Genomic DNA, 18,420 nt, shown 5'->3' with positions numbered 1-18,420 from the left:
TGCATGAATGCAACATAAAGTTTGGAGAATGTATGTGGAATTGTGATAGTCTGATAGTTGTTTGGATTGAAGTTGCTCCTTAATTGGATTGGATGTATGATGCATTCAATCTAGGAGTTGGGGCATCCAAAACATACCACATGGTTAAATAAACAACATTTTGCAAGTTGAGAGATTGGATGCCATGCTTAAGGAATTTGCTCTGTTGGTTCTCATAACCTTGGCAACACTCCTAAAGCTTCTCTTAGAGAAAAGATAACATGAAGTGGGGGGAGGGGATATGGTGGGGGCTTGTCTAGGAATGTCATAAAGTGTGTTAATGTGGGAGAACATGGAATTGGGTTCTAGGGTTGGGGGATGGTGTGGTGGTGAGGGAAAACGGTATGCTAGAAGATTTTGTAGAAGTGGTTGATGGCTGCATGGAGTCCATATTCCTCAAGGAGAGGATTGCTTGCTTCTTACAGTGGAGACATTAGTAGTTTTTGTAAAGGCGAGAGGAAGATAAGGGGGCATGTGTGAGGGTGAAGTGGGGAAGATTTTGAAGGGTTTTGCATTCATCGGTGAAGCAATGGTTCATGGGGTAGGAACTTTGGGTTTTAGATTGAAAATATTCTAAGCTCCAAGTTCCTTAAGTAATTTGTGTGTGGGAGTAATTTGTATTATTGTGTAAGGAGATTTGAACTTAATATCTAATCATTGAAAAACAAATCAGATGTCTTCTAGTCGAGGTTTGAATTGAAGTTGGACGTGGTAAAAAATGTGTTGCAAGTTTTCGATAGTTTTCCATTTTATCCATGTGGAAAGATATAGGACTAAATTCATTGATAGATTGGTTATTCTTGGTTTCTAAAGAATGATGGGTTGAAGAAAATGGATAAGGAATTGAGGGGATTTGGATGAGGCACACAAAGGCCATTGAGATAATAATGTGGATGAACACATTATTAAGGTAAGTATCACGTGGGATTTCTATTTCTTTGAAGATAAGACTTGTTGCTTTGGATGGTGGAGAGAATAAACCCAAAAGGAACTTGTTGAAAGATTGATTGAATAGTGCATGTGAAGATTGCTAGGATAAAAATTGGCAATATTTAGCGAGGAAAAGGGCAACCACTAAAGAAAGGGTTGTGTCGATAGGCATGAGCTCTAGGGGACCTAATGAGTAGAGCTTTTGAGTAATCCCCTGAAGAGAAAGTATTTATTTTTGGTGGGAGGTGCACAATTAGTTCAATGGGACTGTTGAGTACAATAGTGATGGTATGATGTGGGATCGCAGAGGCAACTATTATATAAAGCAAGATGCAAAATGTAAAGCATTGATATAAGCTAAGACTTGAAAACTGAAGTCGAAAAGTGGAGATTAGATATGGAAGAAAAATGTACAAGGAGAGCAAGGAGAATGTATCCATAATCTTGAATACAAATGATGTAAGGATTTATTAGAGCTAACTTCCATAACATTCAAGGCTGAATGGAGTAAACTTTGGATGGAAAACCCTTTAGAGTTGGAAGAATCTCTAAATTGCACAATGCCTTGCTTAAAAGGGGTAGCTATCATTGAGGCTTGAATCAACCCACTCAATTTTTGGTGTGAGATTTGGAATGATAATGTCGTAAGGGCCTATAGGAAGTAGGGATGGATTCTGTGTCCAACACTCATTTTGAATTAGAAGCAACATTGCAATTGACCCCCTTTATCCTCACGGATTTGGAAAGGGGAACAAGACGATGATTAGTATGTGTCATGGTATCCCTATTAGATTGGAGTATTGTAAAAAAGAAAATGGTTGCCCTAGTGGAGTTTGGTCTAAGAGGTGGCTGGAGAATATGGGAATGAAGTTCAAGGGTCTCCCTCATGTACATAGTTAGGCATCTTCTTTCGACATATTGGAAGAAATGGGAGAAGGTCTATGACGTCCTGAATAGACAATGGAAAACATCCTAAATATTATAATAAACAGACAACAAAATATGGAGTGCTCCTCTTTGTCAACCTCTTGAAGATGGCACAATTGGTACGTCTCATGCATTTGGTCAAGTTGGTGCCCAACTCCCACTCAAAGTCTAAATGAACCAATGTTTTTAAAGCCAAAATTGTCTTCATAATCGATTGAGGGTTAGATCGGGTTTGGAGTGGAATTGATCGACAATTCAATTTATGAATTGGTTTACTAAAAAAATACATAATTATGAAAATATCAATTAAACAAAATATATCATGTACATCAATGTATATTTGAACCATTAGAAACAAATATGCAAAGTGTGCTCATGTATATATCATGTAAGGGTGAATCTCATTGTTAAGAGCATTGCTTTAGTCATCCAACTAGTGGACCCAAAGAACCAAAGTTTGGTTGGAATCAGATTGGAATTGGAAAATAACCAGGAAAGACTAGATGACCAAAAAATATGAAATATATAACATGTTCAATTTTTGATGAAAAGGCATATTCGCATATATCCATGTGAATCCAAACCCTTGGGCACCAATATGCAAACTTTACTCATGTGTACTTGTGTATACATCGACTTAAGTAAGGGTGCATATAACCAAAATAAAACCAAGTGCAATATGTATTTGAACCAAAATACATAAACAAAGATTCTAAAAAATATCACGCTACAATAAGTAACTACGTATCATCAAAATCAGTGCCTTAATGGTCAATCTGCCAACAACTCCAATATCTTCTTGAAATTTTACATATTTGTCAAGACACAAAGGCTTGGTAAAAATTTCTATAGCTTGGTCCTCTATGGATTATAATTGTAGCTTGATAGATCCATTCTCCGCAATCTGTTTGATGAGTTGGTAATGCATCTAGACAATTGTTTTAAAATCATCCGATTCCGACATGTATGGAGATATGAATTTATTTGTGTTATGTGACAATTCGTCAAGGTCGGCCAGCAACCAAATTACCCCCACTTGTCCTCCACGTTTTATTATAAATAGAGGTGGCCTTCAAGTCATTTTGACACACACTCTTGTGATCTCTCTCTTCATTCTGTTTTGGGTTTTGATGAAGGAGAGATCTAGAGGGAGTGCCCTAGGCTCTACGCTGCCCTAATGAAGAAGCCCTAACGCAGTCAATAAAGAAGCCTTAACGCAGTCTTGGAGGAGTCTTACAAGCAACCATGAAAGAGTCTAATACACTGGCCTAATGATGCCCTAGTCTAATATGCAGTCATGAAGGCTAGATCCTAATGTTGTCATGAAGGACAGCCCTTAACTCGGTCATGGAGGAGTCTAAGAAAGGCTCCTACGCTGTCCTAAAGAAGGCCCTTCTACGCAGCAAGGAGAAGCCTTAAATACGCTGCCAAAGGATGCTCCAAAAGAGCCCTAGCTGCAGTTCACACAGCTAACCCTAGCCGCAGATAATAAAGAGAAGGCTCTTCGCTGTCAAGGAGGGAGATCTATGAAGGCTGTCTTAATGAAGGTTAGGAAAAAGAGAAACACACTGTCTCAATGTACCCTAAACACAGAATCTCGCATATGTCTCTGATTTCAGATGGACAGTGGAAGAGGTTAGTTTGAATGTCACTGTAACTTTGAATAGACAGTAGCAGCATAATCTTTGGATGTAATCACAGGAAAGATAAGGGATTGCAGAGTTCTGTCTAGGACTAAAATCAGTCAACAGAAGCTCGGATTCATCTCTGAACTCATACAGTGATAAGGTCGGATAAACTGCAGTGGGAAGTTTGGTAATGAAGCGTGATAAGGGTACAATATGTTGTCTCACTGTCAACGAGTTCGGATGGCTTGTAGTGTCAAATTTGGAGGACAAGTATTTCGATATGGGAACTCAGATTACAATGACAAGAATTTCGGTGCTGCTACAGTGGTCACATTTTGGTGACACTTCATTGATATGTCTTGGTATGTATCTAGAGGTCTGAAAGGACAGCATATAAATTCGGATTGCTGTAGGTGACAGCATGGTGATAAGTCACTGTTACATAGTGAAGGAATGCATCTGCCCTAGATCAGCGTATGTAAACAACTGGATGTTTGAAAGGGCTGACAGCAGAGTCAAGTTCTTATGATGCTTGGATGCTGGTTGATAAAGGACTGGAGGCCTATCTTGTTGCTAGGCTAGGCCGCAGGCCATAGCCAGCAACAAGGCTATTCTCAGGATTTCCTATAAGATGGACAGAGCTACTGTCATGGGTTAATATTACTATGTTGAGGATTAGTCAGCTAACAAGGATGCAACATGGTGATGGTTGCAGCATGGTTGAATGCAGCATGGTGATGGAATCACCTTGGAGAATCAGTTGAAGTATGAGGACTGATAAGTGTGCCTTCACTTGAGTTCAGATCTGCAGTCCTTGTCATCAGAACTATTGTGTCATCTTCATGGTGAAGATCTCTGATGTCTGATCTTGTCAAGTCAATGTGTTGACTTCTGATGTATATGTACTATCTCTCTCTCTGCTGAACCATTGAAGAATATAAGAAGAATTGATCAAGGGTTTCCCCACATTGGGGTTTGTCCCTGGCTCGTGCCACATCTTGTGTCCTCTTGTCTTGGCTTGTTTTCTGATGTTGATGTTTGTGTTCTATCTGCACTTTACTATCATGCTGATGTGATTGATGATCTGAATGTTGTCATTGAGCAAAAAATCAAAAATTGAAGTAAATTGCTCCCAGCATAGAACATACCTAAAATTTAACATTCAAACACTCGAGGAAAACTCCAATATCACAATAAATCAAATGAGGCAACAAGTCGACCAACATAGGATAGAGAGAGTTTTGAGATTGGATATTGTGTATTTGTGAAGCTCCAACCTTACAAACAACTATCCCTGAAACAACAAAGTAAGAACAAACTGGCACCGAAGTTTTATGAACCCTATTAGATTAACTAAGTAGCATACAACTTGAACCTACTTGATAAAACTTGCATTAACAATATTTTCCATGTATCTTGTTTCAAGAGAGTGCTGGGTAAGCAACAAACGTCACAGACAACACTCCCCATGTTAGATGATGAAGGTAAAATCATTTTAGAACTAAAAGGTGTCATTACTACTGAAAAAAAGAAATCACGTTCCCGAGTAATGTGAGGATATATCATTAAGTGGAAGAACCTATTGGAAGAAGATGCCTTTTGGGAGACGGAGAATTTTTCTCAACGACATCCTTCATTACCCATGCTTCAAGGACAAGGCATCCTGTAAGGGGAAGGCAATGTTGTATATAAAACAAATAACAATAAACTAAAATAAATTACTTATACAATTATACATATATACATATATAATGTGGGGCTTTTGGCTTTGGAGGGTTTCAAGATGCTATTGTGATGGGGTTGTTAGATAGTTGGTCGGTTACTCAGAAGATTTGCTATTAGAGCAGGATTTTTTTTATGCCTATCGTATTACCTAATATACACTGATGGAGCTTCCATGCTATGAAAAATCAATATCAGCATAAGGAAGAGTGGGTGCCTCATGTGTAATAATTTTCATGGTTTTTTCAACCATGGTATCCTTGAAGGTCCTATCAATTTTTCATAAATTGCACCTACGTTCCCATGAAACCTTAGCACCCATTTGCTTGACTTTGGTAACATACTTCCAAAGAGGTTAGTATTCATGCTGCATGGCTGCTTGAGCAGCTCTATGAGCACTAGAAATACCACTTTGAGGAGCCATGAATGTCGTAAACAGTAAATAAATCCACTCACCGAATAAATTTTCTGCCCACTACTGTCCTCTTGCTGGAAATGCACCAAAACTTGCTCTCAATGCTCCAAATCAATGTAAAATGCTTATTGCTGCTGTAGAAAGCTCTTCTTGCTGAAGAATGTGTGAGGAATGAATGATGAAGTGTTTTTTATAGAAAGAATGAGGCTGTTAGGGTTTTTAGAGAGTTTTATTTTTAGTTTTTGAAATGAGTGTAGAATTGGGTTAATTAGTTTGTAGAGTGAATCAGAATTAAATTTAATGATAAGTTTTGCTTTCTTGGCCATAGAAGGGCCCATGCCCTTCTTGGACGCTTGAGCAGGTCCGCAAAGGAAAAAATCACATCGAAACACCACAGAATTTGCATGAAGTGACGCCTAAATGTTGCCTGTTGTACCATATGGCATTTCCAAATTGTGAAAGACTGTATGATATGGATGATGGCATTCAATGTTGTTTTGGGGAAGTTTCTGTGTTTTGTGGAGTTTTAGGTACGATACGGCACCTTGGGGCCTGTTTCTTACAACATATGTATCAATGCTTTTTAGACCTAGCCTTGTACACAGTTGTCAAAGAGGACCTTAGATATCCACTTTAATTGGAAGTTGTTTAGTAGAAAACTAGGGTTGTACAACTTCTCAAAGCATATGTTGGCCATTTGATCAATGGGTACTTTACGAATTATTCCTTCCTCGTAATACATGGGGATGTTGAATCATCTAGAGATATTCTAGAATGCCTATATTTTTTCTGCACAATAGCTGTTTATAGCATCTAATTGGTCACAACAATGTGCTAAAAACAAAGTTGTCAGAAATGTTAGCTAGCTCTGGATTCAACCATGGCTATTTTTAAAACACAATTTAATTAATAGACAGAATGGCCATTTTCTGGCATTTTATCCGGTCAATTTTACTTGAAATCTGGCAGAGATTTTTAAGAATCATAGGTTTAAGTTGTTTAATTTGCAGGGTTTGACTGCTGTATGGTTTCTTCAGGGCACTGAATCCATTTATGTATTCAAAAGCACATTTTAAAGAAAAAGATATCATAATCTCAACTGAAATTGCATTGCCTGATTCCGGCGAAAAAGGCCATTGTCTATTAGTTAGATTGCTTCTTTTTAAAATTCTTGTACATATCCATGTGATGCTTGAAGAATTGTGGTAGAAAATTTCTTCAATGAGTAGAATAGAAGGTGACAGTGAATTGCAAATTTTATGTTGTTCATAGGCAAATACCAGATTTGCACAAAGTTGTTTGCTCCAATGCATATTATTCTCTGTTTGGGGCCTGGGCACTCTTTGTTGCAACATATGTCAAGTTGGAAAAGCTCGCGTGTTCCATTCTTTGGGCAAATTTTGGGGGTTGTGTTGAACACTTAAATACTTCAAAGGCTTGGCTGTTAACAGCATTAAAACATTCATATGTAAGGCATAGTACTATATTCAAAATGGATCATTTGATCCATTGAGGGATGTTGGGGCTTGGAAGGCAGTCTTAGAGAGAATTCCATTTTCTCTATAATCCCTTGAAGAAAAATAAAGGAGGAAACTTGACATTTAGGATTTGTTTATCACCTTGACTCTTCTCAAAATGAATGGTTACTTTGTGGACCATGGTATTTGGAAGGCCTAAGAGTTCTTAGAGAGATATTTATAAGATCAAGGTGGATTGATACAGGTATGGGATTTCAAGAGCTGTGTATGATTGAAGAGGGATTGATATATATTTGGGCTTCCAGTAAATCAGTATTCCCTTTGGTGGTTTGGTCTAAATGGGAGGCCAATTGTAGACAACCCATTGGACTTGGGTTGCATCTATTCGAAAAATGAATTAGAATAATCTAGGGAATCTTTCTTCCTTGCAGAGCCATGGATACAGTGAAAAGATTTTTTAGTAGCAAAATTCAGAGAAATTTATTGTGAGAAAAATTTACAATATCATTCCAAACTCTCTTTTAAGTTTGGTGTCTCCCTGCCGGCATAATTGGTAGAAGAATTGGAACTCAAGCCACAAAGTGACCTTTGTTAGATAGATGTTTACTAATGGTATCAATGACTCAATGTATAACCTCCCATAGATAATAGGCTCAATAAAATTTGAAGGCTTAGATCTTTGTTAGCTACCTGGCTATATAGACTCAGTACATTGGAAGTTCTCTAGTGTCCAAGATAGCCATATTCACTTAGTCCTTTACTCCACATGGTCTAGTTGTAGACCGGCATCAGGTTTACCTTGGAGTCACCTTGCCTACCTCTATACCTATTATGGAAGGCTAGAGATGCTGAAGAATTTGTTATGATTCTATCAAAATGCCAAAGCAACCAAGGATTGTGCCCTCTCCTTTTGCAGCCATCTTTCCTTTTCCCCCTTTGCATGGAAGTTGGTATTTTGATGTGACCAAAATACCAACTTTAATTGGAAGGCTGGAGATGCTTACTTTTTTGTTATGATTCTATTGAAAAGACAAAGCAACCAATGATTGTGTCGAATCCTTTTGCAGCCACTTTTCCTTTGCTCCTTTCACATGGAAGTTGGTCTTTCTATGTGGCAAAAAGCCTTTGCAGATCTTGAACAATTTTTCCAATTGCTAAAATATGGGTAGGGATAACTATGAATTGAGCCAGGTCTCACCATGCCTTTCACTGAACAAATCATTGAGTCCTTCCTGACAATCCAGATAAGGTTCCAGGAAACACTAAAGACACCAAGCAGGTATATTGGTCATGAAAAGAATGGAGTGGCGTCAAATTTGGCCTATTGGATGTCCCAATGATCACTAACGTTTGCCAACTAGGTTGCAGGAAACTTGCCCTTTGTTTTAGAATCAACAAATATTTCAGGTATTGAAACACATTTTCAATGTTGTAGAAATAATCCCCAAAATATTTTCTGTGTTTCCTCATTTGGAAACTGTGTCCGAAATGTTTTAGTTCTTTCCTGGTATTTCATGTTCAAAACGTTTGTTTGTGGTTGTGGGTTACACATGACCCTAAAAACAAAAAAACATCTACAGATGAAAACTAAATGAATGCATATTCATTTCCAGAAATTCGTTTTTGATTATTTTTGGTTGAAAAGGGAAAAAAGGAAGACTCAAGAAGCCCCAATTGAGCTTTTCTGCTTATGAGAATGGCCCTGTCTTTTATTCATCTTGTGCTTGTATAATGTTCAGACTTTATTTTTGGGGAGTTTAGGATAGGATACCATTGGATGAAGGGGCTCACAGGAGAGTTTAGAGATATTATAGAATCCATCACCAACAATCATTAGCCCGAAGCAAGTTGGAGTTGGTGAAGTTTGCTGCCGAGAGAAGATATGCGTCAAAGTTTCTCCTGTTACACCATCTTGAAGAGGTGAAAACTGCATTATTGTCTATGGTGAGTGAGATTTCGTCTTTTCAGAGACGTATGCTTAGAGGGGGAGTATGGTGTTAAGACTGGTGATTGATGGGAATGGTGGATCAAGATTGATTTCTTGCTCAAGTTAACAGCATCACAATCATTATTGGTGCTGTAAACTTTATACAAGGACAAGATGAATAAATGCAGACACTGACAAACCTTTTTCGGAGAGGTTTGTGATGATGGAATGGATACCATTATTGATAAAACCATAGAAACCATTTGACAGGAGTGTTCCCATGCTTTATTTGTTGATGTAGATTTGTGAGTGGTTGTGAGGACATTCATTGTTGACATGTGGAACCTATTCAACTCTCCCTTCTACACTTTATCCCATGCTTTGAAACCCAGATTTATAGGGGGATGATAAATCTGGGGGATGATCTCATTGCTTAAATCAATGGGAAGAGGAAGGCCCCACATAAGGATGGGGTTGCCCCCTGTAGAGAAGAATGCCTCCATGAGATCATTTGCAGTGTCCTTACAGACTTGAAGTGCCAGAGAAGTTTGTAAAATTTGTTAGTGGAAATTGGAATGGACAAATTTTTGGACATCAGCCTTGTGTGCTTTTATATATCTATACACTAATTTTGGAATGTAAAATTTACTACATTGTTGCCCCAGTTATTTTTATTTAGTTCACTTTGGAACATTTGCCACATAATATTCTTACAAGTCTATTTATTTAATTTTAGAAAAATTTCCTTATTGGGCTAAATTGTTTTGAAGAAAACATTTCACATTTACCTTTTTTGATTTTTGGTTTTCTATGTGCTATTTTTCTAGCAGCAAAACTCAAGGGTTATATGATATTACAAATTCTTCACAGCATCGTTGGGGACTTTCTTTACCTCCACCAGCGGCCGAGGTCTCTACACATGGATCAACTTCTTCAAGTAAATTGAGCAAATCTGTGGCTCCTGTAAGTGACTTCATTTTAGTAGTTTAGTGTGTCGTGATTCTGTCCAGTTATTTTTAGCGTTTGCAATTGATATCTGTGCAGATGGGTTGTGGTATCCTTCCATATTGGACTGCTAAATAGCCTATGATCCAGTCTCAATTTTTAAATAATCATCACTATAGAAGTTAATGCCTATTTTGTGATTGTCTTCTAGTTCTTTTCTTCACACGGGCTTTCATTTTCAATTGCTAAGAACAACTACCTGTTTATGATTTGCATGTGAAACTAGAACACAGAATGTAATGCTAAGACTGCTCTTGCAAGTGGAACTACTGGAAGATCAGTTGCATTGCCAGCTAATGCATCTTGGTATGAAATCTGTTTCTTGGCACGAATTATTTGTTAAGTTTTCCAGCATTCCCCCTGGATTGGAGCAGAGTAACATTACACATGAAGTTTAGTGCTCTTATGCTTCCATATGACTAGGTTTGCAGTGGAATATTACATATCTTACTGATTATTGAGGTATTAATGGCTAATTGTTATTGCAGGGGCACCCATGCCGCACAGGAAAAGTTGTTGCCTATGAGAATTCCAGCTGTTCAGCAGTCCCCTGATCCTAAATTAACTTCATCTCATTCACTTTCAGTGTCTCCAATATTATCTTTACCTTCCCTGGTGGTGGAAGCTGCAGCATCAGGGTTGAGTTCTGATCATGGCAAACTGTTGGTCAGTAAGAGTGGACAATCATCACTATTTATATCTGAAAAACATATTGAGGGTAGAGACGATGCAACGAGTAGTACAGAAATAAAATCAACTTCATATACAGAGACCTCGGCTGCTATAAAAACTGCAAACTGTACATATGGGGAAGATTTCCATGGAAATGATTCCAGTTTAAACAGTCTTACTATGAAATGCGAGACTCCTGAAGGTTTTCAAAGTCTATTGAAGAATTCTTCCTTTGACTCACACAAGGGTTCATCTGAACTTGGCAATGGTCGCATTGAAACTGCCAGAAGTGAAAGAACAGATGCAGCTTCGGTGCCATCTGGTGTTGTCTGTAATGGACTTCCTAAAGATAGCTTTCCAATCTCTGCCCCTCCGAGCAACACTGAAACAAATATTCATGATGTAAATAACAGCTGTATAGTGCTTTCAGAAAACCATGTTAATATTTGTTCACAAAGGTCTCCATTTGAATTGAGGGATAAACTTGAGATTAAAAGTTCCAAAGATGCTAGATATCGAACCAGTTATGAAAAACACTATGCAGAACCATATTCTGAAGTGTGCTCTAAAGCTATTGCATCAGAAACAGAGGTGCTTTCCTCAATGGATGAGGTCAAAATTCCAGGAGATGATTATAGTTCTAAAGATAGTTCTCTACATCAAATGTCTCTAAATACTGCAATCCTTAATGGTGACTGTGACAGCATTGGAGATACTGATTATAAAGTAGATGAAAAATCAATTTCACTTGCTGAAAAGATTAGTTCAGGTTCTATCCAAATTCTTGAAAATGAGTCTATGTTAGATGCAGTGGATAGAAGCACAGCGACTGGTTTTCAAATGCCAGAGGAAGTAGATATTGTTAGAAATTCTCATGCCAGTTGTGGAAAGCTAGAATGCTTGGAGAAACTGGGGTGTAATATCCTTCCAGAAGTGGATATGAATGACTCAGATGGTGGAGAAAACAGTATTATTTCAAACATCTTGTCTTTGAATTTTGATACAGATGATACTTCATTAAATAGCCCTCACAGTCTAGCAAAATTACTCCTTTCTGAGACTGATAAATGCAATGGGCTATCCAAGGAAATATCAAGTTCATGGAAGTCTCAGAATAGCAAGCAGTCAAGATTCTTATTTGCAAGGTCAGAAGATTCTACAGAAAGATCAAGCGATTATTCCACTCCCAATTTGGCGACGTCTAGGGAATTGCAGGGGGAGTTGGCAAATGAAAAAGATGTTTTGGGAAGCTCAAATGAACATGATCAATTGAAAATCAATACGCCATCCAATACTACTTTCACCACTAATATGCAAGGTTTTCAGAGTATTTCAGAGGGTAGCACATTTTTGATTCCTTCAGAGGCCCTAGGTGAGTTTGGCCTTCATTTGGTTTTAGGCATTAGTAATTTTCTTTTAATGATTGTGTTTTGTCTCTTGCTAGTATGGCATTTACAGTATTTGCTTTCTTTTATCTGGCCACTTTAATCCTTTTTCAAACTTTGTTATCTATGGATATAGACTTCACTTTATGGAGCTAAATAGAAGAGATGACTGTCTTCAGTGGAACCATTCAATAACACTCCACATGTTGTTCCTATGTTGTACTGACCTCACCAATATTGTGTAGGATGGTCAGATGTAGAATTCTCTTTATGGAGCTAAATAAAAGAGATAACATCATATCTGTCTTCAGATGAACCATTCAATAACACTGCACGGGTTGCTCCTATGTTGTACTGGGACCTCACCAATATTGTGTAGGATGGTCAAGTGCCCCTTGACCATCTTGGGGACTTCTTAGCATCTCCTGCCAAAACCGGTGCCTAAGTGATGCCAATGTAGTTTAAAAAGATATAAAAGGCCTTGACCCTATACTGTCTCACCATGTAATGACCAAAAGTCGTATACGCAGTGGAAATCTTTAAAATACTTCAAAGATTTAAATATCCATTGTAAGACATGTAACTGTATATTGAATATTGTATATTGAATTGATGTAAGATATGAGATGATTACAAATGAGAATGAGGGCTTGCTTATGTACCCTAGGCAGGTGCCCTTTCATGAATGGTCATGTCTCTAAGACATGCCTCTTTTTTACCAACTAACTATTGGTTAATTAATTATTATTATATTTATATTTATATTAATTATTTGTATATGAATTATATTCATAACATTGCCCATCTCTTCAAAAAGCTTTGTCCTCAAAGCTTATTGATGAAATGTTGGATCTCTTTTTCTGCTTGTCGCGGAACTGCCATCTTTGTTGTTACAAGACGATATGATCCTTGGAGTGATAAATAAAATTGTTGAATCAAAAATGGATCTGACCATCCTAGACTAATCCTCTGTGAAATCTTCCAGTCACTGGAAATTTGCACTGAATTGTTATCATCGGATTGGATTATGCAAACTTCAGTATTCGTCGGAAGATAAATTTGTTATTTTCATTCTGAGTGATACTGGTACGTAGATTGATTGGAAAGTCTGCTCTTGTGATTCAAATGTCGATAAGGAGTTCTTTTGGTTGGACTCTCCCTTATCATGTTAGTGGCAGTTCCCTGATTTCCTTTAAGTGTTGTTGTTGTTGAGCTGACATCATCATTTAAAATGTCCATCATTTGAACTGCAACTTCTGAATATGTTTTAGCTTCTTTTGGTTTCTCATCCTCTTGAATTGTGATATTAACTGGATCGGTATTTATTCTTTTTTTCTCGACCTCGACTGAAACGACTGGAGACTTCAATACTTCTTGAAGTTGTTCTAACTTGTCATTTAGTGACTTCTTGTCACTTTTAAGCTTCTTAATTTGCATAAGTAGAGCTGGGTTATGATTCCTTAGACGTGAAAGTTCATTTTTTGAATTGTCGACTTTGTCCTTAGTAACATTTTATTTATTTTTGATCTGTTCTAACAACCTTTGATTCAGAGTTTTTAAACGCAAATTTTCTTCTTCCTTCTTCGATAGATTCTTGTTGAATTTCTCCTTAGAACTTTCGTTCTCTTGCTTTAGTTTTTGCTTCTTAATCTTGGAATTTTTGACCTGTTTAGGAAATTTTTTATAATGGTCTCTGAGGTGCGAAATCTCCTCATTACTTTTTGTTGATTTTTCATGAAACCGATCATTGAGATTTTTATCTTTCTTCTTTGATTCTTTGTTCTTTTGTTAAAGTTTTGCGATTTCTTCCTTTAATTTTTTATTTGTATTTTCTCATCGTTGTTATTCTCTTTGGTACTAGATAATCTTCCACACCTTTGACATCTTAGATTGCATTTTTTTAATATAAGTATATCCAATTTCGTCTAAACAAAATGGACATTTAGTCCAAAATAGTGATTGTTTTGTGGGACTCATCTTGACTACTTCCTTCATTATTTTGGAATTAGGCTCCATTTTTCTTGACTTGATAATCTTCCTCGGTGATTTAATTTAATTTAATTTATTTTTTATATATATATATATATATATATAATATTCTCAAGAACTCTTTTTTTTTTAACTTTCTATTTCTTTTTTAACTTTATTTTGTTTTATTTGTTTTTTATAATTTTATAATTTTTATTTATTTATTTATTTTCTCTATATATATATTTATATTTTTTTTGGAAAGTTACATCCCTATTGAAACATGGCTATTCACCTCTTTGAGGTATAATATAAAATATATGTCCACTTTTTTCACTTATTGGTTCACGGATACCCGGGTCAGTGGGTAGCCGCTACGTCCAGGGTTTTAAACATTGAGTGGACGCCACCCGAAGGGCATCAACACCCCTCGGCCTATTTACTGACCTAACCCCAAGAGCTTTCGGGATTCGACCCTGTGACCTCCCATTGGCGAGGCACTTGATTTGACCGATTGAGCTAACTCTTGGGGCTTAAAATATATGTCCACTTATGTGGCTTTGTCTCGATTAATTTTTTCCATGTAAAATGTAGAACTTACCTTTCACACAAAGAGATTTTGTATTTCTTTTGTTCTTTTTTTACCTTAAAAATAGCATGGGTTGCTAAGACCATGAGCTTGTAAACCACTTAATAATGAATCAAGATAATTGTCAGGGCAGGAGGTAACTCCACAATGTGACTTGTGTTTTGCATTAAGATTGCTCATGGATATATACATGGAGGGAGGGACTCTTGGGCTTCACCTCCCAATGTCTCTTCATATTCCTATTCTCCTTATTTACTATTTACACTATTTTACATATATTCACCTAATCCCAATGATTAGGTGTCAACATTTCCCCCTTAGTCTGAAGGGATGTTGGTGAGTCCAAGCATCATTATGAATTTTTCGAACTTTTCTCTTCCAAGCGCTTTGGTGAAGATGTCTGCAATTTGCTCATTTATGGAACAATGACGTAGATGGATTGTCATGGCCTCAACATAATGTCGAATCAGATGGTATTTTGTATTGATGTGTTTCGTTCGATCATGGAACTTTGGGTTCTTGGCCAACTTTATTGCAGAAGTGTTGTTAATCATGAGTGGAGTTGAATGCACTTGTTTCACTTACAAATCTTACATAATTTTCTTGAGCCACACAATTTCTTTTGTTGCTTCAGCTGCTCCACATATTTTGCCTCTGTTGTGGAATTTGTTGGAATTGATTGTTTGCGTGACCTCCAGGAGACAACTTCTGATCCAAGACTCATAGCATAACCTGAAGTAGATACCCCAGTTTCTTTATCTCCATCGAAGTCTGAATCAGAGTATCCAATCACGCTGAAGCCGCCCACCTGTGTATACTTGAGTCCAAAGTTTTGCATTCCCTTCAAGTACTCTAGAACTCTTTTTGCAGCAAACCAATGTCCCTCACAAGGCTTTTGCATAAACCTGGAGAGGATTCCAATAGCAAATGAAATGTTTGGTTAGGTAGTAGTCAGGTAGCTGAGACTCCCTACAAGTTGTCTATACTTTGTTGCATCCTCAAAATCTTTTCCTTCGATAGATGTGAGCTTCAAGTTCTATTCCATTGGAGTAGTCAAAGGATTGCACTCAACCATGCCAAACTTGTTCAAGAAATCTCCAATGTACTTCTTCTGAAAGAGGTATATAAACTTCGGATGTTGAGTTACTTAAGTACCAAGATAGTAGTGAACATAGCCCAAGTCAGTCATTTCAAAACCTTTCCCCATTTCCCTCTTTATGGATGTAATGTAGCTCTCGTTGTTCCCTGTTATCAAAAGATCATCTACGTACACCAAAAGATATACAACTTTTTTGCCAACTTTCTTGACAAACAAAGTTGCATCATCAAGATCATAATGGTTGAAGTTGAGTTTTAGAAGATGCTCAGTTAACTTTTCATACCAGGTTTGTGGTGCTTGCTTGAGGCCATACAAGGATTTCACAAGCTTGCATACTTTGTGTTCTTGGCCCTTCACAACAAATCCTTTTGGCCGGGACATAAAAACATTCTCTTTCAGATCTCCATTCAAGAAAGCAGTTCTGAGCTGCCAAGGCAAAGAGTGTCCGGATGGTAGCCCATTTTGTTGTGGGGGCAAAAGTCTCCTCATAATCTATCCCTTCTTTCTGTGCAAAACCCTTTGCCACAAGCTTGGCTTTGTGCTTATCAAGTGAGCAATCAATTTTATACTTGTTCTTGTAGACCCACTTGCAACGAATTGATTTGGTTCCCAATGGAGGATCAACGAGATTCCAAGTGCCATTCTTTATCAAGGCACCATATTCCTTTTGCATCGCTTCTTTCCATTTATCATGAGAAGCAACTTCTTTGAAGGAAGTTGGTTCAAAATCTGTATTCAAATCAATGTTACCAGACTCGGAATCGGCAATAAATCGGCGAGGCAAAAGAGCGAAGAGTTTTAATCGGATCGGGAAAAAATCGGGAAAAAATCGGCAAATTCATTAAATAAAAATATACACATATATTGAATTAACTCCGTTGTGAAACAGAGCGCTGAAAAAGGCCAAAAGAAGTGTGGGAGGAAAGAGTATGCCTTTTTTGTTCTATCGGCAAAGTGGAAACAAAAAAGCATTTTATTTTAGAATGTGAGGCCTTCAAAAACAACTGGGAAAATTATGCAGATATACTGACAACTAGCTCTTGGGATAATCTATTTAACTTTACAGAAAAAAGCCAAATTTATATTTAAATCTTACAACTACAAACATTCTATCATAATTCACTTATTTTATATTATATTAACATATTTAACATTTATTTGTTTTCACAATTTCCTACCATATATTTTTATATTTCTTGCCGAATTAATTTTAAATTTTTTTGTCCGGAATAAAATAAAATCCAAAATAGTAAAACCGTTAAAAAATATTAGGTTTTAACACATCATATTTTTTTCTCGCAGCGTACTTTTTCACCATTAAAAATAATTGTTAGTATCATAAGTCTCCCCTCCCACATTTCTCCTCCTCGCCCTCACATGAGCAGATTCTGAGATTGGTTGGCCATTACTATAATAAAGTCTCAGACTTAATTTTATTTGTGCCAAATTGACCTTTTGAATTACTTATGAAGTATGGCATTTCTTTTTAGTCGGCTGAGTGCTGCGGAAATGAGAAAAAATCCAAGGAGGCAAACCACGTGGGTCGCGTCTGGCAGTAGAGAGAATACTTAAATTTCATTCTGCAAGCAAAGGTAGGCAAGTCCGACATCGACAGCCTGCTGTGTCTATCCATCCGACTTCTCTTTTCCTCTCATGGCTTCTAGCTCCATAGCCTCGCCCTGCAATAACGACGAAGATGGTGAGAATATCAATACACAGGCAACCAGCAGTGGCCCTCCACCGCCACCATTTGAGATATCGATTAAATGGCCTCCGCAGGGAGCACTGAGCATAGAATGGGTAGAGTCCTTGGCCGCGGTGTTCGATTGGTCATCCCAACACGTTGCTCCCTCCGAGCTCCCGTCGGTGCTTCCGGTGTCGGTATTTGACAGTCTTGCAATGTCGGCATCCAAGATCCTCCACAGAGAGCCCAATTGCCTGGAAATCGACGTCGACAACAATTGCAGCGTTGTGGTGGTGGGCGATGTTCACGGCCAGTTGCACGACGTTCTTAACCTGCTACAAACCGCAGGGCCTCCGTCTCCCAGTCGGTTTTTCGTCTTCAATGGAGATTATGTCGACAGAGGGGCCTGGGGACTCGAGACTTTTTTATTGCTCTTGGCCTGGAACTTTTTGCCGCCGAGCCGAGTTTCAAGTCGGGACTTTTTGCCGCCGAGCCGATTCATACTCGCGATTAATCGCCAGAATCGGCGATTCTTGTTTCACTGATTCAAATTTAGTTCACAATCATAATAAACATCCATATCAACAGGTGAATCAAAATCATCTACATCACCTCCATTTTGCCTGGTTGTACTTAGTATTCTTGTCTTTCTAACCTCATTAGGACAAACAGTTTCAAGTGTCTTTGTCATTGGAGGACCTTTTTGAGATGGCCCAGCCTGCACAGTTGATGGAGTTGGGGTTGAGTCAAGATTTAGTCTCCCAATTCTGTCAATCACATCACTCAAAGTATCATCGGTGGCTAGAGCATCATGAATGGGAGAGAGTGTTTCAAAAGAAGATTCCATAGATTGACCTAGTATAGGAATCCCCCCTTCAAGATCTGGAATATGATTATCAAATTCTTGAAATGATTTTGCATGTCCGAATCTATCCAAGCAATCAAGCTTCTG

General features: G+C 37.7%; 1 protein-coding gene across 5 annotated transcripts in view; it reads left to right on the top strand.

Annotated features, from left to right (window-relative positions):
* Positions 1-18,420, top strand: part of LOC149265413 (uncharacterized) — an 80,078-nt gene that overhangs the window by 46,970 nt on the left and 14,688 nt on the right. For 4 of the 5 annotated variants that reach the window (XM_089429393.1, XM_089429389.1, XM_089429391.1 and 1 more), the window contains 3 exons: positions 9,894-10,029; positions 10,298-10,377; positions 10,560-12,115. In XM_089429393.1, the coding sequence (XP_089285519.1) occupies positions 9,894-10,029; positions 10,298-10,377; positions 10,560-12,115 (1,772 nt within the window). The remainder of the gene's footprint in view (positions 1-9,893; positions 10,030-10,297; positions 10,378-10,559; positions 12,116-18,420) is intronic. The other variant, XM_089429384.1, reaches the window with a different exon arrangement.

Source organism: Pinus tabuliformis, chromosome 6 (genome assembly GCF_031772625.1).
Source record: "Pinus tabuliformis cultivar Carrire ecotype Pingquan chromosome 6, CPIR1, whole genome shotgun sequence".
Classification (NCBI taxonomy): Eukaryota; Viridiplantae; Streptophyta; class Pinopsida; order Pinales; family Pinaceae; genus Pinus; species Pinus tabuliformis.
This window is presented reverse-complemented; position numbering and strand designations above follow the sequence as displayed.